Source organism: Etheostoma cragini, chromosome 20 (genome assembly GCF_013103735.1).
Source record: "Etheostoma cragini isolate CJK2018 chromosome 20, CSU_Ecrag_1.0, whole genome shotgun sequence".
Taxonomy (NCBI): domain Eukaryota; kingdom Metazoa; phylum Chordata; class Actinopteri; order Perciformes; family Percidae; genus Etheostoma; species Etheostoma cragini.
The window spans coordinates 17,528,364-17,556,350 of NC_048426.1; the positions used below are offsets into that span (position 1 = coordinate 17,528,364).

At 40.7% G+C, this 27,987-nt stretch overlaps 1 protein-coding gene across 2 annotated transcripts; it reads right to left on the reverse strand.

Annotated features, from left to right (window-relative positions):
* Nucleotides 1-564: 564 nt before the first annotated feature.
* Nucleotides 565-27,987, reverse strand: scaf8 (SR-related CTD-associated factor 8). 2 transcript variants are annotated; one of them, XM_034858120.1, is made up of 21 exons: nt 27,831-27,987; nt 26,578-26,661; nt 22,949-23,042; nt 13,307-13,351; nt 12,729-12,890; nt 12,216-12,369; nt 11,946-12,073; nt 9,850-10,026; nt 9,683-9,762; nt 9,432-9,552; nt 8,643-8,768; nt 8,332-8,441; nt 7,079-7,272; nt 6,867-6,967; nt 6,642-6,755; nt 6,266-6,422; nt 5,762-5,892; nt 5,318-5,459; nt 5,184-5,231; nt 4,844-5,047; nt 2,714-4,662 (listed from the first exon to the last, which is right to left on the reverse strand). In XM_034858120.1, exons 6-21 carry the CDS (start codon nt 12,289-12,291, stop codon nt 2,714-2,716), a joined length of 3,858 nt encoding a protein of 1,285 aa, XP_034714011.1. In that variant the 5' UTR covers nt 12,292-12,369; nt 12,729-12,890; nt 13,307-13,351; nt 22,949-23,042; nt 26,578-26,661; nt 27,831-27,987. The 2 variants fall into 2 exon arrangements, with proteins under 2 accessions (XP_034714010.1, XP_034714011.1); XM_034858119.1 differs by lacking the exon at nt 22,949-23,042 and having other exon boundaries at nt 565-4,662; nt 27,831-27,860.

Below are 27,987 nucleotides of genomic sequence, written 5' to 3' on the forward strand. Positions count from 1 at the left end.
GCGGCGGCCAGCATCTTCTACTTCCTCCATATACCCCTAACTTGTATATTCCCTCCTTACCCTTTTGGTCTGTTGAGGTAAGCACCAGAGGGCCACTTCATAGTTTTTTTAATTTTTTTTTATAAAAGTCTGTTCCTGGTTCCTTTGCTTGGATTCAGCAGATTATTTGACTTAAGGGGTTTTGGTAGTCATCTACACCTTTATTATCAGGTGTGGGACATGGTACGTTGCTGTGTTTTGACAGTGAAATAAACCTTTTTTTCAGCATCTTAGGTCTAATGGGAGCTTTTCTCGCCGAATGCTGGTCTATGCTTGTCTAAAAGTAAGTGAACCATAAAACTCTCTAAAACAAAATCTGTGCCTACAGTGGATTTATATTCTTACCAACAGAAATAAGGATATGTATACAACCGGGTATACTAGATATGCATTTCCCATAATCTCTCTTTTTCATTGGTCCAAATTGTGGGTCTATTATCTCAGTTTGAAGCAGCAGTGTTGGTGTTTGCAAGAAGTCATCTGATCGGCCTGAGTCAGGATTCATGACAATAAGAAGGGTAAAAATCTGATGCACCTTCAACTTTTATTCAACATCACAACTCCTGTAGTAGACATTTGGTCTGAGAGAACAGCAGACTATGGATTTCTAGTAGTATGTCTCAACAGAAAACCACTACAAGTGTGAAATGACAAAAGGGAAACAAGATTAAAACATGGCTCTAGGCCAGCATGCACAGAACGATGGAGTATATAGACTTGTTCTCTGAGTGCTGTACAAACCGGCCAACTACTAGGGCTGTAACGGTATGTGTATTCGTCCTGAACGTTCGGTATGCAACATTGCTTCAGTAAGTCTTGTGACCCAAACACGTCAAAATAGTCTGTCTACTACTCGCACATGCGGAACAGAAATTGTGGAGTGCAAACTTTACCTGGAAAGTTTTGGCAGTGAACCAGTTGCTGTCTATAAGATGTAGCATGCTAGTCAGCTAAGCCCAGTTAGCTGGGTTAATCAAGCTCAATGAGATTGATTTGTGTTAAACACTTTGCCGACATTGCTCATGTAGCGTTGGGTATGTCTGTGAATACACTGGAAGGCGAGTCCTTCTCCCCACAGCTCTCAGACAACCCCCCCACTGCCTATTTGGGCTGTGCCAATGTAATAACTAACGCCATGGAGTGTTTATTGTTGCAAATATGCAACTGTACTGTGTCATAGAGAATACGCAAGCAACAGACCAGTTCAGGAATTACAGGTCAGAGTCTTCTAATGGAGCATTACAGCCTTTATGATTCATCATTTATTTTAGTTATTTATATTTTCTTATTGACAAAATGCCAGTATTTGAATGCCTTAATGAGCCACTGTTGAATCATAATACGTTTTAAAATAAATGGAGAAAAAAACGTTATGTAATGCTTTGCTTTCGTTTTCCCTAGTTGCACCACAAAAAAAAACATACCGAACCATGACCCCAAAACAAGGTACATACCGAACTGTGTCTTGTGTGTGCCGTTACACCCCAACCAGCTACCATTCAAACGGTAGGCCAGTCAATTCTTTGCAGGTAGCATTGTGTTCATAGAGCTGTCTGAAACTGAGTTGCACGCACAGTCTGGTGTACATCACACAGTAGTGTTGGGTAGCATCATGAACAACAAATCAATTCAAAAAGGCACAATCCCATCCTCAACAATCACCCAGCAAAAGCTTAGGGAAACGTACAGGCGGAAGTCATCAGAAACTAAAAACTACAAGTTCCTTGGTTGCATCCAACAAAGTGCTCTGCGGATGGATGGTATAGCAGCAACTTGAGTTACGAGAACATCAAATCGACTGAAGTGACAGCACACAATGTTTACGAGTCTGTAAAGCAGTCTTAGTTTCCACTGGTCCTGGGTCAGAAAACAGTCCTAAAGCATGTTTTTTTTTTTTTTTTTTAAACAGACAAAGCATGTTTATTTCAAACTAAAACAATATGCACCCAACATGAAAACATCCCCTGTTCTTTTTCTTCCCCATGGCATGTTATTTTATGTTTGTGTTCACTGTATAATTAAAAACAAATTACAGACATTTATTTTGGGGATACAACATTTTCATGTTTTCATTTAAAATATGTTCCTTTTTTTCCCCCAATTAGAAGCAGTTGTACTGGTCTCACTGTATGCAGGTTAGTTTTTCTGTGTAGAAACAGAAAGCATTGCAGGACACCACAAAAGCATTCACTGAAAACTTTGCAGCAGCATTTAAAAAGAAGAGGAGACAGAAATGAGCCCAGCAACTGCCTTTTTCAAGTATTGTGGAAACTGTATTCAATCCATTGTTGAACAGCCAGGATGTTTTACTCTCTTCCATAGGAAGGTCAAAGCGCATTTCCCCTTATACAATTGAAACATTTTGGTAGGCAATTCAATAAAATTCGCCGAGTTTAGATTAATTAAAATGGGTGGGGTGGCATTACAACTTAAAAAAGGAAATAAAAACACAAAAAATTGTCTATCGATAAATCAGCTTATTGAGCCTTCTATTTAAGTACACTGGTATTTGTGAGAGATAAAATCATGAGATAAAATCATTTGTTATTGGTTATAAGACAATAACTGATGTGAGCCAGTATTCACCATGTCCCATGTGGTGGTGGTTTGCTGAAATGAGTACAGATAAGAAGAGACAACTTTACAAAATGATCTTTTACCTACTGAGTGATGATTATGTCCCCTCAGTGTCTGTGACAGTGTCTACCACTGGCTGACTCGCAGCTTCCTCCATGGGCTCACTCTGTTCATTGTCTACGTCCTCAGGAGAAGCAAGCTGCTCCGGTTCACTTTCAGGGAGCAAAGACTCAGGAGAGGGTTCTTCAGTGGGCTCAGGAGAGAGCTCAGGAGAGAGCTCAGGAGATGCCTCAGGTGTAGATTCAGCCACAGTGCTATTGTCCATCCCAGATCCATTGACCCACTGGGGTTGGGTTGAGGCGGCACTTTCTTGTGACTCTTCCTCATCCTTCAGTGGGCTTTCCAGCTCCTCCAGAGAGTGAGTCTCTTCAGGGGGGCTGTCAGCTTGTGTGAAGGCCACAGGTGAATCCTGGGATGAGGCCTTAACCAGCGGTGAGACTTCGTATGGGGCCTCAGTTTCTGGAGAAGCGGTGGTGTTGGAGGGGGACTGGGCTGGGGACGGGCACTGAGATGGTGATTCTGTTTGTGGAGGGGTCTCAGGTTGTGGCGATGACCCGGCCTGGGTGGGAGCCTCATTCAATGAGCTCTGACCATTGTTGTCAGATGACAGGTCAGATGATTGGGCTGAGGGTGGTGACTGTGCCAGAGGTGTCTCAGACAGAGCTGGGGTTTCTGACTGGGGATTGGGCACAGCTGCCTCGCTCTGTGATTGAGGTGGAGACTTCTGAACCTGAGGCAGTGGCTGATTCAGACCCAAGAGAGGGGGTTTGGCTTGAGCTTGAGGCAAGAGTGGGGACTGGAATCGTGGGTGAATTTGGGGGTTTAATTTGAGTGGTCCAAGCAGTTTGCCGTGGTTCAGGGTCAGATTGGGATTAAGAGGTGGAGTTGGAAGCAAAGGTGTAGGAAGAGGGAGAAGAGGTGTCCAGCACCCACGTTCACGTTCCCTCTCGCGGTCTCTCTCTTTGTCGCGGTCTCTGTCGCGTTCATGCTCTCTGGGGCGGTCTCTGCCTCGCTCCCTGTCTCTCTCCCTCTCGCGTTCCCGCTCTCTCTCTCGGCTGTGGCGGTTGCCATTCATTTCCCTCCTAAAGTCAAAATCTCTTTCATCTCTGTCTCTTTGCCTGTCCCATGTGCGTCTTCGCTCATCTAGGTCTTGATGTAGTTCACTGTCAAAGGGGGCTGCGGCACCACCACTTCGGTTCCAGGCTTGTGGCCCTCCAACAGCTCCTGTATTGCCTGAAACTCCAGCAGCTGCTGCTGCTGCTCCTCCTCCTCCTACTGTCCCAGGATGGCTTTCAAAGCGGCTGGGGAAGTTCTGCCCAGGTGTAGGCCGCTCCTCCTGGAAGCCTTTTGGACCGCCTGAGGTCTGTAGGCCTCCTCGCATGGCATCCCTTTCATCAAAGTCGCCTCTGGTCTGGTTCCAACGGCTGTCAGGAGTAAATCCTGCAAGAGCCTGCAGACGTCCCACTAGGCTGGTTCTGGCTGGCTGAGCCCCTGGGGTCTGGAGCAAGGGAGGCCTGCCCCCCCCACCACCTCCTGCTCCGCCGCCACCTCCAAGGGGCTCCCTATGCTCTAGTGGAGGGGTCCTCAGCAGGCCTGTGCTCGGCTTTTCCATTGGAGGGAAGCGGTAGTCCTGGTCTTTGCCCTCGTCAGCTCCAGAGGGAGACTTATCTTCTGTCTTGGATACATTTTCATTGGTAAGGTTGGGGGGCCTGTTAAAGGGGTCAAGCTGAGAGAAGGGAGTCCTGGCACGAGCTTGAGCCTGGAGGGAACTCTCAAGGAGGCCAGCAGCTTGCTGGATGGACCCATGCTGCATGAGGAGTGGGAAGCGGGCAGCCCCAGGTTGCAGGAGGTTAGGTCGCACATCCAGAGGGAGCAGGCCAGGCATTCTCTGCCCAGTCAGACCAGAATGATGCAGCTGGTGGGTGAGCGAAGCTGTGGGGTGCATACCAAGGAGACCCATCCCACTGCGGACTGCATTCTGCATGCCTGGGGACAAAACAACAAATGACAGAAATAAAAGTTAAAATTATTCTCAGTTGAACACAAGTAACCTTTATAACCGCAAATAAAAACACTCTAATACACTACAAGATGTGATCAAAGTATCCCCCAGAAAAACATGTATTAGTCTCTTTCATGCAGGAACACGCAGGAAGCATTGCCTCACCTTGCAGTGTAAGCTCTGCAGCAGCATCCATGCTCTCTGCAGACTGTGATGTTTTCTCATTGGCTTGATGAGTTTGGATTCCCACTGGATTAAACACACCGGCCATGAAGCCGCCCGGCATTGTGCTGGTCGGAGGAATCATGGCACTGAATGGTGATTCCTTGACAGCTTCTTGGCTGGTTGCCACTGAAGACTGCACTAGAGCTATAGGTAGGTACAGGAGAAAACAACAAATGGAATTCAAGCTAATAAATTCAAATTAAATGCCTTAAAAGGACACATTGTCAATTTTTAAAGCTATTCGCATGCATTAGTTATAAAGCATGTCATAAATACTCACAAGCTGCTGCGGAGGCCATGGCTGCTGTCTGTGCTGCCTGCATAAAACCTGACAACAGAAAATATTTTGGTGTAAGCTTGTAAATTTCTGTAGGTCCAATATATATTCTTTATATGACCGTTTGCATTTTTTACCTGGCGGAGGCTGTGAGGCATTGAATCCAGCCCTTATAAAAGGTGGTGGTGGGCCGTAGCCTGGTGGGGGTATGCCCATGGTAACAGGGAAGGAAGGAGGCACCAAACCTACTGCACTGGGAACAGCCTGGGCCACTGGGAGCTGGATAAGAGAAATATGAGAGAGTGTGCATCTAAAACATAGATAATTTATTCACATATGGATAAGTAACATGGTACACAAGTCCCTGACTATGTTCCAGTAGCTGCCCATGCCTCTTTCAAAGTCTTTGAGAACACTCACTGCTCTCTGAATGTCTAACAGATCGAGATAGTCCTACTTATTGCAAATAAAGATTGTCATCCAATTCAAAAATGTGTGCGGAAATAATGAAAACAGCGAGCCCTTTGTGCACTGTACTGTTCACATTCCATTCACTGATTGAGACAGACCCTCAGCAGTACCTGTACAGGCATCATGGTGACCTGTGGGTTGTAGCTCTCAGTCTGGGTGTTCGATGCTGCTGTAGTCTCAGCGCTTACTGGCTGACTTGTAACTTCCTTGGCTGGCTCCACATTCTTGGCTGCTTCCCACTCTGCAGAAACAGACAGATGAAACAAAGTTATAAACTATCATCCATTTCGTATTTTGGACAGTTTAGCTTTACTTTTTCAACTTAATCATTGCCTTCATTTTTTATTGAGGATGGAGAGTTCCCAGTGGGATTTCTTAAAGGATTCGGGGCATTACCATAAAAAAACAAACTGAGACAATGGGGTAGAAAACAAATCCACATAGATGATTAAATGCTAAGAACTGGAAGTGTTTGGATATCTGTGTTAGGCTTTCATCATGTATGTACAAAGCTGCCAACGTATTCTACTTAAATCTAAACAAGCATTGTTAAATGTGTCAGGAGATAGTGTTTGTTTGAAAGAAGTTAATGAGCAGATGTGTTTTCTTTTCACCATCATTAACAGTCTCCTGGTCAATGATTCCTCCCTCAGCAAAGTCATCCAGGTCATCCAGCTTCACCTTCTCCCAAGGTATGTACGTGACGCCTAGGTCCACATCCCAAAACTGCTTGTACTCCTGCTTTACCCCCTTGTTTAGAGCCCATGCAATCTGGATGGGATCAGACACATACACACACAAACAAACAGACACACAAACATACAGTAAGGTCAAGAAACAACATTTTCCAAAGTCCTTTTTGAGAGCACACAAGGATCCATGTGCCTGCAAACCAAGTCTGAGGTTTCATCATTAGAGGTCAATGTAAATTTACATTCAAAGAAAGCAAAAAGGAAATACAATCAATCAAGTTATAAAGGTAATGTGTACCTTGATAATTTTTGAGCCAATCTTAAAAGAGCCAGTGCTGAGTTTCTGGCGGGCGCGGTACGCATCCTGTCTGTGGACCATACAGATGTAGGCACAGCCTCTGGGGGGGATCATCTACACAGACAAACAAAAATGTGTAGCATATGTAATGACAAAGAAATAATACGATGGAGGCTCATCAAAGAACTGGAGAACACTAAATTAGACGGGTAGAAGTCTACTCACATTGATAGACTCAATCTGGCCAAACTCTTCAAATAGGTTGGTGAGGTCTTGCTGAGTGGCCTTTTTGTCCACCTGGCCCACCCACAGAGTCGTGCTGCACACTAGGTAAGGACAGAAGGGAAAACAAGTATTACTCATCAGAAAAACCCTGACAGCAAACAACTATGAACATATTCTCTAAAACAATGACTTTGGTAATGACTTCCACTGACCACTTAGAGTCTTGGATCGTATGGGAGGCAGTCCTTTCTTCTGCCGCTCCTTCTCTCGTTCTCGGGCGCGTCTTTCACTTGAGTAAGATCGTGATGACTTCCTCTTGCGGTCTCGGGAGCGTGAGCGGGATCGCTTGCGGTGTTTTCGTTTCCGGGACCCAGACCGGGACCTGGACCTTCTCCTTTTGGGAGACCTACAGACAGAAAACAACAAAACCTTTACAACAAATTCTTTCCATACTAACTTTCGTGTTTTGAGCATCAACACTTGTTGTTTTCAAAGTTCAGAATGGCACTGACAATATTACAAGCTTGTATAGGCAAATAATTGCCACTCTGCCTCCTCTATATAAAAATTAAACCATGCACATTCTATGACTTTGAAAACCCTTTGACTGAACTAGACAGAATTCAAATTTGGTACCCATATCATTTTCTGTTATAAATGTGATGTTTAATTATCTCCTTGCAGTTGTATGCCTTTGCCAACCAGTCAAGTTGTAGTTTAAATCCATGTCTGTCCAGACCCATAAACAATTCAAAGTGAAGACTTTTAAGCAATTAAGTATAGTAGGTATTAAGTGCATTTCTTAGCTAAACATGAATGTTTCAGACACATCTTCAGCACAGAATAGCTATACAACCAGCCCCGATTTAAGATGGGTACCCAGGATTAGTGTCAGCAATTCAGAATCCATCCAAATGTCTCCCCTTCTGTTAATTATGGCGTTGAATGAATCGCTGAGCTTTTGTATGAATGCATTTATTTCTTAGGCCAATAGAGGAAACACGGGTGATTATGTTTGAGTCTTATGAAGTAAGAAAGTAAAAGCTGCTTTACATATAGCAAGGTTTGGAAATATCAGTATGTTTTGGTTATTTCTGCAGCTATCTAGTTTTTTTTTTAAGATTATTTTTTGTTCTTCATCTTTAATGGGAAGGACAGCTAGGTGAGAAAGGGAAAAGAAAGGGGGAAGACATGCAGGAAATTGTCACAGGCAGGACTCAAACACTGGACTTTTGCGTCAAGGCATAAATCTATGTGCAGTATATGTGCGCCTGCTCTACAAGCTGAGCCAACCCGGTTACATTTCCAGTTATCTTGAGACAGTACTGCATTTGACCTTCAGGGCAACAGTCAGGACGAGGTTAAACAATTATAGATTCTTTAACTTACACACCACACACTTCAGCAATATTCCAGGCGCGTTTAGAACATTTTGTCACAAAATAACATAATAAGTGGGACTGACCTAGAACGTGACCTTGAGCGTGTTCTGGAGCGGGTGCTTACATTCTTCTTCTCCTCTGCCTCAAAGATCTCCTCCTCCATACCGTCCAGGCCCTCATCTAGATCCATGTCCTTAAAAGACAGGGTCACAGGGTCATTTCAATTCCTCTCTACACAGAAATACAAGGTCAGGTAGAAAACGGCAGGAATTACCATCCCATCAAAACAAACACACTTAGTGCAGCCCCCCATTTACAAAAATAAATAATACCAAAGAATAAATCAGTATGATTTACTAGTTTTGTTAATTGCCCAATGGCCAGGCATACATACCTGCTGTTGGTTGTCCATGGAGTCATCCACCTTGTTATCTTGCTCAGGAAGCTGTGGCTGGCTGCTGCTCTGAGCAGTCGAGTTCTCTTGCCCATAGATTGAGTCCTGCCCTTCCATGCTCATTGCCTGGAGGAATAAAAAGAGCAACGTACTTATTATGTGTCATTTATTAACAAGACTTCTAAATAGGCTACTCTAGGCGTATTTGTCCATAACTGTGATGAGAAAACAACCATTTCTTTTTCACATTTGAATTGCAGGTCTGAAAGGTATGTCAGGGACATAGTGTGGTGTCGAAATGAGACTAAGCCTGCTGGATGTGCAGGTAACACTAAACGAGTTGCTCTGACTGTAGATATTTGAGTCATCTATTTGCACACCCGGACATTATTTTGTTTGTAAAGCAACTTAAAAAAGGTATTTTTTGGGGCAACTGTGTTTTAGGGAGTAGAGCAGTTGTATTCTAATCAGAAGGTCAGTGGTTCAACTCATCGAGTCATGCACCTTTTCTATATGTTAAAGTGTCCTGGAAAAGAAACTGACCTCAAAATGCTCCTGATGCTGCAACATCGGTGTGTAAATGTTTATACTATGCGCAGTTGGCACCTGGTATGGCGGTTCGGACACCAGTGTATGAATGTGTGTACAATGGTTGATATGCAGTCCATTAACGACTTGGTATGACTAACAAAATAGTTATCTGTTAAACCACATCAACCTCCATCAGTACTGAAAAAAACATTCTTTGAGAAACAATAATCTGTGTGTGTACACTGTGTGTGCACCTACCTTCTGTTGGTGCTGCTGGTGCTCTAAGAGCTGCTTCTGAAACTGTTCCAGGTTCTGCTGTTGTAGCTGCTCAGCCAGCTGATGGAAGATGGAGCTGTTGATGGGCTCTGACACCATGGGCCTGGAAGTAGTCAGCAGCTCAATTAAAATCAGTGAAGGTGGCTGACATGTTGAAAGGACTCAGGGTCACTATGAAGTCAGTTTTATTATTGGAGAAATAATACCCTGATCATAAAACACAATTAACTCACAGTTGAGATGATGAGGAGTCCTTTTTGGATTCTTCACCACGTTCAGAATCATTCCCAAAATCAAAAGGACCCAGAAGCTTCTGCAAGGAACCCAAAACATAATCCCATTAAGAGGCCACAGATGAACGAAGGAATGACAAACATTTGATTGCTGACTGCAATATTACCTTATTAAAAGAGGAGACCCTTTGCTCCAGGGGGTTGAGGCTGTTGGCAGTCGCGGCCGCCGTGAGTTGAGCTGTCAGAGCTTGCAACTGCACCACCAGGCCAGCATCCAAGGCCTGCAGCAGGGACGGCTGGGGCTTCTGCTGCTGCATTTGTAGACTCTGTACCAGCTGCTGCAGCTACAACAGGTGGCAACACACATATGTGACACTTTTAACGCCAACAGCTACACAAACTAGTATTGTTTTACTGGAAATAAAGACTCTTATTTATATAGAAAGACTAAGGATAATTAAAGTTACCCATAACCAAATAGTTTTTCCTCTCCCTTTCTCGGCTTCTCCTATTAGTCAGATTCATCTACCTGGCTGGCCACAGTAAAAATGTTGACAATAACAATTACCGTTTTCATTTAAAATATCATTATTATCACGGTGGATAACCCCGGTATAAAAATCGTGTGTTTAATTCTTCCCAGCTTCAACCCAGTCTCCTGAAGTTGCCGCGCAGGCGCACTGCGTAGCCTACAACCTGAGTTTCTTGAAGTTGGAATCATGGCGGAAGGAGAAGATGACAGCGCTCAGGACTTTTTCCCGCCCTCTAAGAGTACTAAGTCTGAAGCATAAGCATTTTTGGCTATTATAAGAATGCTGAAAGACAGTTGATAGTTATCCTGTCGGGAGAACGTGCAGGAAAGAAATTGCTGCTAAAGGCATTTAACACACTTTTAAAAATACTGCAATAATACAAAAAAACGTCATAATTTTGATCACTATAACCGTGCGGTTACATTTTCTAACCGTTACATTCCTAGGTGGCACCCGGTGTTGTAGTTCTTGAGACTGGTCGTGGTGTCAAAACCACTTTTTGAAAGTCTCGGTCTCGTCTGGGAATCAACCATATTTTTCTCTGATAATATGCGCTCATGAAAGTGAACTTGGCTTGCAAAACAGTCACAGATCGTCTTACATAATAACAACAGTTTTCACTTCTTCCAACCATATTTTAAAGTAAGAGTCAATGTAGAATACAAATCACAATAATACAATTAAAATCTTACAGTGAATAATTATGGAAGCAACACTTGCTGTATTTTACTTTGAACAGGTCATCATAAAAAAAATCAAAGAACATACATGATTTTCTACATGATACACGATTTTGTCCATGTTGAGATGAGTTGCTTCACGTAAATTTGGTGTAAACTTTTTTAGCTTCTCAAATAGAAGTCGTCTAAAGTCCGGGACAAGGCTAGGTTTGGTTAATTAACTGCCATGCAGATTATAAACAGACAGCCTTGTCCAAGCAGATTTGTCTTCAGATAGCTTTTTACACAGTGGCTGGGCCATCGTGAATGAAAAATCACGTTCCACAATGAATGTACACACACATTTTTTATTTCCATCACAAACAAGGTTACTCATTGAAAGTGCAGCGGTAGCTGTTGTTGCCGGTAACAAACTTGTATGACAGAGTGAACAGACCGAAGCTATGTGTTCAAATGACGACTTTTGTACCGCTGCTGCCGTACAGTATTTTCCTTGAACAGATGCTGCAAAAGCAAGCACCCGGCTCCCTGTGGCACTGTGTGGCAATGTATGTCCTGAACGGCTTCCATTCTCCACTCTTTTCCTCAATCCATTTTAAGCGCCATTTGGTTTTATTCTTTTCTTAAATAAAGCTGTATATTCGCCAGGTTTGATACATTTTGCCTACATTTTTTAGCCACGTTACCATGGAGACCGCACCCGAGTCGCATTTCTTGGCAAAGACCCGCCCTACTTTGCCTTTCACTGGCTAGAGATAGAGTTTCATTGTTTTAATAATTATTATTAATCAAATTTCTCTATATCTGTATCCCAAATGGCAGTGACAGATGGCTGTCCACCAAGAGCCAGTGCCGAGGTTTCTGCCTGTAAAAAGGAAGTTTTTCCTCACCACTGTCACACTACATGCTTGCTTGTAGGAAACTGTTGGGTCTTTGTAATGTGTGGTCTAGAACTACTCTGTAAAGTGTCCTGAGATAACCCCTGTTGTGTTTTGACACTATAAATAAAATTGAACTGAACTGAAATGCTAGGTGGACATGATTACTAACCTGTTGTCCCTGGGGACTCTGTAGGATCTGTGCCACAGCAGCCACAGTGTCTGTGTTGGTAATCTGGGAAGCCCAATCAGGCAGACCCTGGACTATGTTAGCTGGGGTAGCCGGAGTAGCTGGGGTGCCTGGACACGCAGAAACAGAGGTGTTGTAATATGAACCATGAAATAAGGACATTCCATAGTTGTGTTGAACAAATTATCTTGCCACATTATTAGAGTGTATGGTTATGTGTGTTACACTCTACGCGTGTGTACTTTGACTGACCAGGTGTAGTGTTATTGACTGGAGCAGCACTGGACATTACAGGTGTGATGCTGGGAGGGGCAATCCCTGCTGCCATGTCCAACAGAGGCTGGATGATGTCACTCTTGAAGACCGCATTCTTCTGCCACAGGTTCAGGACTCGCACTATCTTACTCTGGAAACGGATAAGGATGACAAAAGCAACTGTGACATAATAGTAAAATGTGAAGACACCATGAAAGCAAAAATCACTAATAAAAAACAACGGCTTTATCAGAAACTTTTTTTTTTTTTTAAATACATGTTAAATTTCTCATATTTGTCCATGATAATATGGGACTAAACAAACTGCCCTACCCACACTGAGTGACAATTCACTCTCTTACTCACTCACAACACTGCAATAAAGTGAGCCCATTGCCAATCCTTGTTCCTGTGAAACTGAGGCATGTATCAAGGGGCCCTAATATCAGCTCTCATGAAACCATGACCGTCCATAGAGAGGAACAGGAAACCTATTAAAAACTGTCTGACCTTATCATCAGAAGGGCAGCGGTAGAGGTGCTGGAACGTTGGGATGATATTCTTGCTGAAGCGTGGGGCAAAAACATCCTTCTCTGTGCCAAACTGGTGCCGCGACTGTCTGACAATTGAGTCGATGACGTACAGCCCAGGGACCTTGTATTCGGGTTTGCACTGTCGATACAGAAACAGAAAGCTGGTGTTAGGACATTTTAATAACAGTGAAACGATCTATGAAGTTACAGCCTAGCCTTTTATGCATTACTTAAGTGATACATGTACTTATTTACAGTGCTACAATTCAAGTAAATCACAAGCAATTTGGTAAACTGATATTGTCAGAAAAAAGGAATTTGCAAAAGTGTGCACACTGCCTTCACAATGAACATACAAACTATCAGGATCATCTTCCTGCCTTTATTTGTGTGTCCTTTGTGACTGGTTTAGGGAAATCTAACTTTTAAGTGAATTCACCTCATCATCATTCTACCTAATAAAATGCCCTGAAAGAGTTTGTACATTGAGTGTGTTTTAACTCCCAAAATGTTTTTGCACTTTGCTGACAATCCTCTATTTAAAATGTAACTCACCTTTTGAACAAACTTCTCTACACTCTGGACAACGTGCTTGTAGAACTGAAAGAGAAGCAAAGGAAAGGAAACATTTTCAGTGACTGCAGTGTTAAAAACTTTAAGAAATATAAAATTAGCTGTGATATCATTACATAATAGAATCTGTTTAATTCTCATTTAGAAAGGCTGGCAAAGGACATAATCGATGCTAAAGCAAAATTGTCCGTTTTTGAGGGTGTAACAGTAAGAAAAAAACAATCACAGCCAAAGTGTTAAAAAAAATGGTTAATAAATAGTATAGAAGATGCAAGTCTACAAGTCTAGAGCAATGTATATTAAAGTTGGAAACTAAATTAAACACCAACATAGGTAACAATGGTAGTTGTGGTCTTAGCAAGGTGTCTCAAGGACATTCCTCATGAAATGAGGAAGAAAACTAGACTGTTAAGTGAGGCTTGTTCAAGCAAGGCCTTTATCCTGGTCATTGTAGCCCGATATTAAACAATCAGCATCCACCTGTGTTCATGTAAGCAAGTAAAAAGGTAAAGTATCTCCATTTAATTAAACATATCTAAAAGACCAAAATTTAAGACAAAAAAGACCGCAGCCAGCCAGTGTACTTTTTAGTAGTAGGACCATTATAGGGGTGGACAATATGATCTAAAATTTATATCACAGTATTGTTTTTGTTTCCCTTTGAGGTGACAGTATTATATCACCGTATTACAAAATTAAATGAGATACTCCTCTCGATACATATTTCTTTTCACTCTATTTGCAATGCAAAGGAACATAACTTTTACTTGAAATTGTATCATGTGTGGGGTAAAACTCTGGTGAATTGAAACCCCAGGAGAACAGCAGGGAGAAGGGTAGGGAAATGAAAAGGGTTGGCAAGCATGGGGTGCATTTTCATTATCATTTGTCAGAATTAGATCATTTTTACCTCGCTTATTGATGACCTTACGTAGGGACGTAGTATTATGTTGTTGCGAGCCGTGACAAGAAAAGAAAAACCCAGCAAAGCACCTTCAAGTTTGGTTCAAGTGGTTTCTGGTTGTTAAGTTAATAACCACAAACATAGCCAATTATTATGCCGCTTTTTTGTTGCTAAATCACGTTTTCTTGCAGCCTCAACAGTAAATGAAGCAAGGAAAATACACATTCATGTAGTTCATATTAATATCGAATGTGGTTTATTTAGGTGCCTACAACACGCTGCGCCTTGTTTACTACTAAAAGTCACGGCTCAACACATTTTGCTTGCACAGCCAAAAGGTCTGTCAATGTCAGGAAATATATGTTCCTACTATGTACAGGTAAATATAACAATGACAATCACAGCCAGTATGTAGTATGTAGGTGATCGCCATAACACTATGTCTACACATGGTCAGCAGCAGAATTGCTGCAGCATATTCACTGGAAACGTAGTACTAAGAAGGCACGAGGTATTATGCGGGACTCTAGTCATCCTGCACACAACCTCTTCTCCCACCTTCCATCAGGGAGACGTTTGCCGAGTATCCCAACGCACACATCACGTTATAGCGATAGTTTTTACACACAGGAAATAAAGTTACTGAGTGATGGCAGAGCAGGAAGGAGGGCTGCGGCCCGTACTTAGTAACTTAGTCACTATGTCTATTGTGCTGTTTTAAAGTTTTTTATGTTAAGGTGCTATGTTGCTAAGGTGCATATGACAATAAACTTGAACTGAACTGAGAATCAATGTGTCAACTTGAGCCATCGTTTGCCTTGTTTGCTGAGCTCTTGTGACTCAATCTGTGTCCAAAACATCAGTGAGCTAAGACCAAGTTGTCAAGTTAAGTTCACACTACACAACTTTCGAAGTTGTCAGATTGCTGTAGTGTTCACACTTCACAACTTTCAAACTCATCAGATTGCTGTAGTGGTCACACTTCACAACTTTCAAACTCATCAGATTGCTGTAGTGGTCACACTTCACAACTTTCAAACTTATCAGATTGCTGTAGTGGTCACACTTCACAACTTGCTGCCTTGTCATCCGGAGTTTTAAAGTTGTGGTTTTCACACTACATGACTGACCTGCAACATAAGGTCACACACTACAATATGTTTTACAAAGAGGAATCCCTAATGTGTACATCTGATCGCCAAACTATGTTTGATCATGAAAACACACAAGAAGTGACATGGAACATAATACCATGCGTGAAAAAGGATTCTTTTCTTATGTTGTTTGGACATGTCAACACTACTCATAGCTTGTTTTCTCTAGGTACAGAACAACTTTGGTCTGTGTGGCAAAAGCAACACATACAGAAAAGTTCCTATTGTTACAGACAACCCCTCCCCCACGTTTCTACTAAACCCGTGTCTTGTGGTCCTGTTGGCTCTTGGGACTGCCTGACAGGTCCAGATATTTAGCCTGCTAGATAATCGGAATGCATCTATGTGAAAAGTCTTTGCTAAAGCTTCATCTTAATATGCCCAACTAAAGGATTACACATTTACCCTCCACTTATAACAGTAAGAACCCTTTTGTTTTTGCAAATTTATACCTGGAAGGCCTTTGACTCGGAGGGCTGGAGCACTACACATTTGGATTTAAACAAATAAAACAAAGTGTCTTTAGCCTATTGATGTTGACTTGTGTGGCAACCTCTTAATTAAAAGCTTGAGATTTACAATCAGCCAGTAGATGGAGTTAAAGTACAGGAGAAAAAACTGACAAAGTGTATGGTTCTTTATCTTAGGAACCATACAGAGAATTATGGTATTTTAAGGTAAACAAACTTCAAATGCCACGGATAAAAAGTCTGTCCTGCAGGCATGCTTGCAACATATTATATATGCATAGAATCACATAAAGGGTGAGGTATTACCTTCATAATCAAAGCTCACTCTAATTAAGAGGTAGTTCTGTACATTGTTACAAACACACTGTCAAGCTGCAAAGCAATTTACCAACTGTGCACCTATATTACATTTGTAAGTAAAGTTACACATGCCATTTTGCTTTTCTTAGAAGCTTTTTTTTGCAAACAAAACAGCATTAGTAAAAATGCGTTTTCAGTCAGTTTTAAGGAAACCATTTTCCCAACCTTTGCCATTGTAGGTCTGTGACGGTATGGGTTCTCTCTTACCGAGGTGATGCGGTTATCGTCACAGCCCTCTACCAGTCAAATACATTCCACATAAAACATATCTTAATTCTTTGCACAGATCTCTTTAGCTGAAGCTTTTGGAAATAGTAATGTTACGCTTTTATCTATGCACACTCAAGGACAACAGACAAACAAAAACATTGCCAATATTCAGGAAACTCAAATCAAAAAGAAACTGGTGTTTATATAGTAAATAACAGTTCCCTAACCCTTCAGACTATGTTGTAGTTAATATTTGATTTACTTTATTTCCATTATATTTACAAAACCTTCCAGCCTAGAAACCATAGAAACGTCTCACTTGTTCTGCCATTTAAGCTGAGTGTGTCTACAGTAATACTTGCAGTGAACATTGACAGTGAGAAACTGATGTGTCAAAACACCATTAACAATATAATATTGGGAATGAAAGTATCAGCTACCAACTTCCTGGAAAAGCCAAAGCCTTACTAAATCCTGAAATGTTGTCACTGAAGAAATCTGAGACTGAGAGCAATGACTCAACAACTCAATGACAACATAAGCAACCTTAGAAGCCTTAGAAAGTAGAAAGTAGACCCATCTCAACAAAAGGTGCATCAGTGGTCCCAGTAAGCTAATAACTAATATTTAATACTGACCAATGTTTACAGCCAAAACATGAAAGCTTAACTAACTAACTGTAGCAAGCATCTCATTATCACTAAAGTTATCCACATTCATACTTTATTAATGTTTACACTAAACAAATGATATATTCAGGTATAAAAAAAAGCCTAAAAGTACAAAGCAAGTACAAAGAAGGGTTGCTATGGAGATGATACATAGTCTCGTCGCATTGGTGTGAACTGGCAGGTTTCATTACACTGCAGATCAGTTTGCAGCAAGAAGCTGCAAATTTCAACTTGTTGCTAATGTTTGGTCTGAACTTGGCTTAATCTTTGAGTATATTCAACTAATTATGAAAATTAGCACATTCAGCAATGTTTATACCATTAGAAAGACAGACACATAGGCTATCTAATACAATATTTTGGTTAGGTACATTTAAGTGACTATTATGATGAGAAAAAAATGTAATCTAGACAGCAGCATAGGTAACAGCTGGCCAAATAACTTCAGGCACTGGTGGGATCCCTCTTTAACCAAGTTGGATTCTCCGTATTCTGAAAGTGATTACTGACATTGGGTTTAAACAACTTGGCAAAACTCCTGCTACATAACTACTTGGTTAGTCGGGTAGAAGTATTGCTACACAATAATCATAAATCCTTTGTAACTAATTAAACTTTACATCTACAGGTGCTGACTTGAACAAAGAAAAAAACTGAGCAAAAAGATAAACGCCTTTTCCAAGCTACACAGGGGACTGTGATAACAGTAAATTAAGTTCAGAGTTTTGTCAGACAAGCCGGCATGACATGATCAAATCTAAGAGCTTTTTGTAACCTCATCAACAGCTCAACGAATAGTACTTGACCTCTGAATGTGTATAGGAAAAGAGTCTTGAGAAGATATTCTAATTAGGCAAAATAAGTAAAAAAACGTTTGTGTGTGTTGAACAACCATCTGTGTGGGAGAACTATAGGTGTCTAAGGACTCTGAGGTACATTTATTTTCCAACTGAGACAGGCTTTAAGGACTTGGCCATGAAACCTTGCTATATTGGGACAAAACATATGACTTTTATACCCTGAACAAATGACAAGCATGTCCAAATACATTATGTCCATTTTCAAAATTTTAAACAAACTATTTTCCAAATTGAGAATGGTTTTAAGTAATGCTTGTTGAATAGGCCTATGCCTCGGCCAAAGATGTGTGGTATGCGATGTTCACAGTCATCATGCACTAATAAGATGTAATATTTCTGGCCCAAAAGGTGCAGGGAGAACAGATTTTACGAGCTCAAGTTACTTGCTTGCTGTGGTGAAAGCAGGTGGACAAAAGGTGTGAGTAGGATTGTAGGCATTAAATGATTGAACTAGCCTGGCAAGTGGGTCTCTGCAGCAGTTCACAAGGTTGGAAATTATACCGCTTTGTACCACATCATTGTCCCATTTTAACTCACTACAGCAATGCAGCATCCCTCTCTCATTGTTCCCTGCACTATGGCGCTGAGCAGTCATATGATCAAAGACAAAACAGGCCTTTTTCATAGCAGACATTTTGACTCGTCACAACAATATGCATGTGTGCACCTACAATTAATGAAATAACCGCAACCATAAACAAAGAGTTGCAGATAGCCCTAGAATGGGTTACAAGCAACAAATTATTTTTAAACATGACAAAGACTAAAAGCATTGTATTTGGTAAAAATTATACCTTGAGCTCTAGACCTCAGCTGAATTTGATGCTAAATAATGTAGTTGTTGAGCAAGCAGAGGAAACAAAACTTCTTGGCGTTATTGTAGATTGTAAAATGTTGTGGAATGGGCATATATGTTCTCTTGTAAGGTAGGGAAAGAATATATTTGTTATAAAAAGGTGCTCTGCTTTTCTAACACCACACCTTACCAAACAAGTGCTGCAGACTCTCGTTTTATCACATCTAGACTATTGGTATATATGGTCAGGTGCAACATGCATGTCAATCTCTCCTGGTTGGAAGTTAAGGAGAGACTCTCAGCACCACTCCTGGCTTTTGTTAGAAACATTAATTAATTGAAAATTCCTAATTGTTTTTTGTGTATGGGAATATTTATATGTATACAAAGATGCTTTAAGATTTAACATTTCTATATTCAGTGCTTATGTATTTTGTGTAATATTTCTAAGAGTATATTAAGAGGAATATTTACAGTTGTGAGGAAATATAATGTTATACTGCTCTTATTTCTATATCAAGTTGGTTGCTTATTTTTGTCTGAAAACATCTTACTGTTTATTGTAGTGTTTCATGGTTTGTGTGGACCCCAGGAAGAGTAGAGGATGTTCTGCATCAGCGAAAGGGGATCCTAATAAAATCAAATTAAAGCGTATCTTTAAAGGTACTGTGGGACAGTTTTTATTGTAACATTTATTGTAACATTATGCCACATTTATCAAGTACCAAGCAAGGAGTCCCTTTAAATCTATATTAAATTATGAAAAAAACAACTGATGCTAAATGAGCTCTCATACTTTGACATTGAAACTCAATAAAAAGCCATTTGGCAACACTATATTTCAAACACAGCACTGTGCATTTAGGTCTGGCAATCTCGGCATCAAGGCTTGTCCGGGACAAGTGGATTTTTTGTAGGGCAAATGGAAGAGAAATTTACTGACTAAAACTTTAACTAAATAAAACGCCATGTTACTTCATGTTATGTGCCACTCTATGTTACCGATTTGAAACAAATACATTTTGTCCCCACAATCCGGGTCAGTGGACGGCTAACGTTAGACCCGGCGGCAGAGGGTCAACGGACCGCTAACGTTAAACCCAGCCCGCTGTTTATCTCATTCCCTGTAAGCGATGCAGCATAAAAGCACGGTGGAACCAGCAAGCCAGCTGGTGTTAGTTGGTTAATGTTAGCTTGCTAATTCTCCCTTAACGTTACCGCATTGCCACAACGTTCACGAGCCCATTACAGATGTCACACAGGTGGAAAACTTGGGCGCAAACCTTTAATCAACCTTTTTCCCCCATTTCCCCCATTTCAACTATATTACTGATAAATGCTTTGCTAATTAATACAGAAACTGAAATCTGCTTTCTGGTTTTAGTTCACAGTCACATTTTAATTGAAGGGTGCTTAACAAATGCACATTCAGAAATGTAAAAAAAAAAAAAAAAGTACAGGCTCTCCTTAGTAGTGGTGTTAAAATAAATCCCCCCTTTTGGTCTGAGACAACACTGAGTAAAAATGCGGTTGATTAGTGATGAGGCCGAAAAAGACCTGCCTCTATCAACACAGCGCCACCAACCAGAAGTGCACACAAGCCGGGTTGAGACAGTAAACAAGTAGGAGGAAGAGAGGATAGCTAACGTTAGGCTAAGGCTAACTCCTTATCGGCTATCACACAGCATTTACCACGCCAATGTACGGTCTTTAGCAAACAAAATGGATGATCTCCGACTGCGGATCACCATTCGTAAAAGTATTTTGGACTGCAACATCATGATTTTCACGGAAACACGGTAACAGTGCTGTACAACAGCTTGTGCGGACAAAGAGTTTGAAGGCACGAAAGCAAGACACAAATGTAGATCACTTATCACTCACAGACCTTCTCCCTCTCACACACATTGACCAACTCTGGCAGACTCTCTAGGCTGAGATTTATAGACAACAGTCTGATGCTACTACTGATGTATATGCAGCAGGCTCTCACTTTAACGTTAGCTATCCATTAGTAGTAACTGTCCCCACCATCATTAGGGATTTACCACACTGACTGAATATTCAGGTATCTTATGAGCCCCAAACTGGGTTTTAAAGTCTTCGTTAAACCGCTACACAACAGCTTTATGGCATTTTCTTTTTTTTTTCTGATGATACAGAGTAATAATTTCTCCAAAAGGGAGCCTTGGCAATAACACAATGTCGGTCTGGTCCATAGCTTGAAGCCATAAAACCCATTTACCAGGACCTTTTAGGACATCAAAAAATGTCAACTTTGGAGAAATGTTTAACTTTTCTTTGCCTTCTATTAAGAATCTAAAGTCATCTTTTAGCTTGTCACTAGGAAACTAGATTGTTTCACAAAAAATACAATTTAAGATTTAAACCCCCCCCCCCCCCCCCCCCCCCCCCCCCGATTTTTTCAAAGTCAATCCGCAGATGACAGAGAAATTGTTCAAAACCAGTTTTAACTTCATTTTGTCCATATGGGGACACACACACACACACACACACAGCATGTATACCATTATGATTAATCATGCCAATTTTGTGGAAATATAAATTGGTTTGAGTTTTTTCCCTACCATTGTTTTGCTGTTTAAACATACAGGTCATTTACTTCTTGTTCCTAGCAAAAAGTTCAAATCCCTTTGATTTTAGTCTCGCAACCGTGCCCCTATTTTCACCTGTTGCTAACGTCCATTGTCTCAAGAATGTAGCATACCTGTAGCAAGCTCCTTTGTAGTAACTAGCTGTAAAAAAATAAATAAAAAACGTCGAAGAGGAGCTCCGTGCTACAGAGCAGCGATTGCTAGTTGTTTAAGCGGCTACAGACCTCCGTCACAGCTCGGGGGTACCAGTGGCATTTAGTAGATGTGTTAACCCGCAACGGAGTTCCTCAACACCGGCTCCGGGGCTCTACATGGTGCTCCGTCAAATCAGCGGTGGTTGATGGTTCAGTTATCCGAGAATAGGTGACTGTTAGTTGGGTACAGAGCACCGCGAGCTGCCGGTCATTTTGGCAGAGATTACGATTAAGTAAGTAATGAAACGACTGAAACAGGCTGTGTGCGGAGGGGGAATGAGCCTGTTTGGAACAACGGGAGCCCAGAGGGGAGCGTCGCCCAATGTTAGGGAAAAAGACTCATTTTCATTTTAAAATTGGTTTATCACCCAGCCCTCCTTGTCACTCATGTGAGGCAGTGGAGCCACAGGTAGTGAACAGGAACCACAGCAGTTCGACATTGTACTTTAGGATTAGGCTACATGGGTTGCATTCAAATTATTGACTTTTCATTCATTCACACAGGATTTTTTTTGTGACAGCCATAATTTATTCCGCACCTAAATTGTGTCTTATATACCAAAACCAGATCAGCAGATTTCACATCTTCCAGTCCTTTCACAACATATATGCCAGTATGAAAAACATATCCACACTATGTGCAGAAGACATTAACTCTGCATCACTGCTACTCCGTCAAAACAAAGATCCAGGGTTTATGCACTGTGAAACATACAACCCTTAGGGAGTGAAATTACCATGTTAATAAATACTGTCATTTTAATGTGACACTAGCGGTGGCTTACTCTTGAATGACTACCTATTACCTACTACCTAATGACTACCTAATTCTTAAAAATTCTGCACAAGGTGTGTTTTATGAAGAAACCTCAAATATAATATCTTAAACCAGTCTGCCCTCATAAGCCTATGCCATGTAAAATAAAGTGGATATATGTGATATCGATTGTGGGGAGGATTAATGCTGAATTAGCAGCACAGCAAACCCAAAAGTTTGGGTCAACATTTTCTAAATCAGCAATGGCAACTTGTCTATTTGCAGCCTCACAACTCCTGAATGTAAACCCAAGCAATAACTAATGATTGCTCAAGCTCCATCAGTATGCCGTATGCAGCGACCCAGGAAACGTTCTGACTTTAAGAAAGAAAGCTGCATCAATTAGACCACCACACAAATTTTGTCATGAGACAAAAGAAGAAGAATGAACAAGACTGCACCTTCAAACATAATCAGAGCTGAAAGCCAACATTGACCAATGCATGATAACCAGAGGGGAGTATAGCCCACAGTGGCAAAAGCAAAACCCCCGCTTGTCTGGGTGTGTGCGAGCAAATCAGGTTTTAAAATTATCTTCTTCCATCTTCCTTGTGAAACAACCCATACTCCTACCTAAGCTGGTTAGGGATTTTCTTATCTCTTTGTAACTCTCTCCACCCCATCCTCCTGCTTCACTTTCAGTGCTTTGGGGGAGCTGGGAGAGCTGCTGAGGGAAGGGGAAACGGGTGTTATTTACAAGCAACATAAGGCACAGTAACACCAAAAGCACATCAGTTCCTTTAGAAACAAGAGTACAAACAGGACAAGGAAACCAATAATAAGAGATATTCTAAGGACTGGTGTGCTGGACTTGTGCTGTCAGGCCTTGAAATCTTCATTGAGATTTTACATGTCACAGTAGGAAAAGCACAGGCGTATATAATAAAATGACGGATGGCTAGAGGGGTTTATTTTTACTCAAATAACCAATGCATTGCGATGCGGAAATGAACGATGCTGTATCGATGCAGTGGCCAACCATAAATTGATTATTGATTTCGCTCGTTAATTTTCCGGCCGTGTCATAAACATTCAAATGAAAAATAATATTCTCAGTAGCCTAACCCGTTTCATCTAGACCTATGATAGACTCTAGTCTCATTTACCTGACGTCATTTGTCACAATTTGCATTCGTGCCAGAGCAAAATGGCTGGGCGGAGAAATGAGGAGAAGAGTGGAGAGAATCGCAAATCGAGAATAGGAAATAAAACACTGAGAAACATCAAGACACTAGAATCGAGACACTAGAATAGTTAGCTTGGAAAACGATCTAAGTGGAGTAACGAAGCTGAAGAGGTGTGCACTACGGCACCTTTCTTGTCTAACAGCAGTGGTTTAGATCGAACGTTGCTAGTGTGCCTGGCTAATGCTGGAGTTAACAGCGGAGAGTTGGTGATTTGAAGGACGCTGAATTAAGACCAGAGAGGAAGGCGCCGTGTTTCCCTGCTGAAGAGGACTTTGCCGTAGCTGGTGACTGGTATTCATTTTTTGAGCTGTGTTTCTTGGACTAACAGCCCCCTTTAATAGGGTTTGAGTAAGTTTTACTTAGAAACTGCTGTTAGGAGGAATAAGTTTGTGTAGCTGTAGTGTTTTAAGATGAAACTGATAGAGAAACGGGTAAAGGCTAAGTTGTGTGTAATATAATTTTTTTTATTCAATCTAACAGATAAATATTATTTGTACATTTATCGTATTATGTAAAGTTATCGTTCAGTAAACAATACTTTTTGGTTAAAGAGTCTGGGGTCTGTTGTTTCATTACAGCCCAATAGATTGGCAGGTTAAAAGTAGGGTGGTATATGACTAATCCTAAACAGGTATACCTTTGTGCTAGCTACCTTAAAAACCTTTTCATTCCAGTCTAAAGTTAATATTCCAGCTTGGGCATTGCACTTAATGCAAGCTTGTCAAGTTAAATAGCCTATACGGCTTTAATAGAAACATTTATTTGACGCATCGAGATATCAAATCGAAGACATGATAATCCTAATCCAACCGTGAGATCAGTGAATAATCACACCTCTACTGATGGCTGAAATCCATTTGGCCGCTTGTTTTCAGGTTTAAGTGCCAAATGTTAGATGTTCCAACCCACGTGTGAATATGCCAGGCTTTTCAGAGTGATCCGAGCCTTCACCTGCATCAGGATGCCCTGATACCAATTGTTGGGCAAGTTACTTTTAAAATTAATTAGATAGTTACTAGTTCTTTCAAAAAGTACTAAATTATTTACTCAGTTACAAATTCTAAAAGTAGCTAGTTACTTCAGAAAGTATCTATTGCATTACTTTCAAGTACATTTTTAAATGCTCAAATATGTCCCCACCTCCACCCCTCTTTAACGGAATTTAAAATACATGTGCATGTTCAATTGTTTATGATTAATTTGAATATTATAATGAATTGGACACTTAATAAAATACACTATTAACAGAAACAATGTACACAAAGCTAGAGAATTTCCATGTTGCTCCGGGACAAAGTGAGACTAGCCTACAATCAAATGCCATGTATGTATATATTATTTCTGATATAGTGGGTCAATATAAATAACAATAGATGTTTTGGAACTTTTTTTTATATTTACAGGCCCTCATTTGGCCTCGCCATACCCGTCTCTCATTGACTGGCTCGCCTGTGTTGTCCTCTGTGTGTCTGACTATGCATGCTTTCGAACACCCGCCCATCTCTACCTCTGATTGGTTTACCATGAAATGTATTCAACCTCAGCCAATTGTCAGCATTCATGTGCTTGTCTTGTGCACTGCCCACTAACCACGGAAGATCTGTAAAAAGTATTTGCCTCTCGGCTCAGAGATCTACTTAGTCTGATGGAAAAGAAAAAAAAAGATTATGAAAACAAAATAATTGAGATAAAACTATTGCGTCGCATTCCGTTTCACAATGATGGACTAATTTTGTCTTGCATTATAGTTTATTATTATTATTTAACTTTTCTCTCTCTCTTTTTTTGGACGTTTTTCAATTGAACTATATTTAAAGTTCTAGAAAATCCACTGTTCAATAAATGCATTAGGTGTCCAAAGTCAACGAGTAATAATGTAAAAAAATCGTGATCTTAAAATTTACTAAAATAATTGTGCCTGATTGTCGCCATAATCGAGCAGCCCTAGCATATTATGGGTGTCCCATATGAAAGTTGGGTATTGATAAAAAACATAGTACATTAGTACATAAACTAATATTTATCATGCTTACATGTCTGGCTTCTTTGCTTGTTTAGACTCTGATCTAAATTCCTTCCACTAACCCAAAAATACTTTCTCACTATCTGCCGTACTTGTAAACCTACCATCTAAATGCCGGCGTGACATGAGTTTCTGTCTCAAGGTTTCACATAAAACAAAGAGGTACTTGAACAACAATTGATGCATTTGCACTCTTTTTAGGTCATACAAAGAGGTGTCCAAACGTTTGACTTGTACTGTATTTGTGAAAGGAAATACTCATCAAAACTTGATACGCTTAAACAAGCCCTTCACAGTCTCCTACGAGGCTGCATTATTTAAAAAACTGAATTATTTCCTAGATACTGTACACAAGTATTTACAAGGATAAAATTATATCAAAACAATGCACTCGGTTCTGTGGATGAGTTTATCTGAGCTGACATAATTTGTAATGTTTCAAATCATTGCTATAAGATTTGCAGCTTGTAATGTACTATGAGGGCATGCCGCCACTAGCATAATAATTTTAGTGTTACATAATTGATATCACCCCCCCAAGTCTAAATTTGCTTGTTTATCTTCGCTTCCATGTTAGCTTGAGTTTAGTATTTTTTATTTCATCAACCACGAATTGGCCCTTCTAAGGTAGTATTTAGATGCTATTTGAATGTTGTTTAAAAAAAAAACTTGTGACACATGATAATGCAGTTTGTGACTTCAAAGTGTTCTTTGTTGGGAATAAAATGTTAGTATCTGTTTAACATTTTGCTTACTTCTCATTAATTACTCAACAGAAATGGATACCTTTAACTTCTTACTACATGTTGAAAACCGTTGTGAACCTGTTTTTTCTCTTGGGTCATTTTACCCAGATTTAAACATGAAAACTAGAAAAATAATGGCCATAGCTGGAAGGTTATTGCATATATATTTTTCTTAACTCAACACAACTTTGAGAGCATTTCTTTATTCCCCATTACCTGCCTCATCCTTTAACACTACATACTTACTTTTATAGCTTTGATTCCAGACTTGGTGATCTGGGTCATCTTGGCCTTGGAGATCGGCGGCTTGTACTCGTTCAATGAGTACAGCTGTAAAATGAAATGAGACAACAGAGAACATATTTTGTTATTACATGTAACTAGTAAAACATTCTGTTAATAGTCTTTACACAAGTTACAGTTATGGGAACAAGCAGTGGTCCAAAGCAGCATGCCTCTAGTCTGCAAGCTAGAGTCAAACGCAACCTGACGTCACGCTGCGGTGGCCAATAACGTAACCCGCAATCAGACTTGGCAGTCCGTTTTGAGATGGTGTAAGAGTCCCATACAGTTAACAGTAAACATCCCTGTCTCTATCGCTGCTAAAAGACAGTATAATAAGATATAAGAGAATATACGATATACATGCACTCCCCTGCCAATGCGTTTGGGTAACAGCTGATTGTTTCTTGCAACAAGCTCCAGCACAAAGCAAAGTCGCTGATCTCGTTTATTTCTCCGTGAAATGATCAACTGATCTGACGGAAAACCTTAATTGTGAAATTATAAGTTACTTGTGCTACATTGGGGCAAAACAGTACGTCACATAAATTTAAGTGATCCTCCCACCGTGAACATTACAGTCTTTAGGCATAATGTTTGTCAATGCCGACAAATGGTTGCGCTAGCGCGACTAGCTTTGAACAGTTAACCTAACGTTGGCTATGAAGCCAACTGTGCAATAGTACTAGCTTATCTCAAGTAAGGTCGGTTTAGCTATATACTGTGCAACAGTTACGTTACACTAGGAAGCTAACGCTAATTCGGCCAGAATTGCACGGAAATAATCATATGGCAAAAATGCAGTGATTGCGAAGTATTTTACACACGTCCATTTAGCTAGTTGGCTAGCATTAGCTCACCAAGTTCTCACAACAGAGGCGGTTTTGCTAACTTGTAGCCGTCTAACGTTAGCTAGCTAGTTAGTTACCGTTAGCACCAGTTTGAGGAAAATATTTGCTCATAGACCGGCAACCAAATACGAGATGTGTTAAGAAACACAATCTCTTAACAGCTATAGTCAGTACAGTCAACATGAATTAGACACAAAATAATGTAACGTTGTCGCTGTATTGTTGTGCATACAGCGGCCTTATGTAAGACTACCCTCCTCTCCTGCTACTTGATGCTAAAGTTAGCATACTAGCTACCGCAATGTGAATAAGACAACATTTTCTACTATCAGTGTGTTCAGAATATTGCAAGGGTTTCAAACAAACCTCATTGTTAAAGGCTTTGACGGCCTCCATAGTTTTGCTCGCAGTTGACTGTAAATATTTACAGATATCTCCTCAATAACCGGTTAGAGACATGCATGCTCGACGCTAGTGAGATGGAGGAGACTGCCAATATGGCGCATAACCTCAATAGGAAATC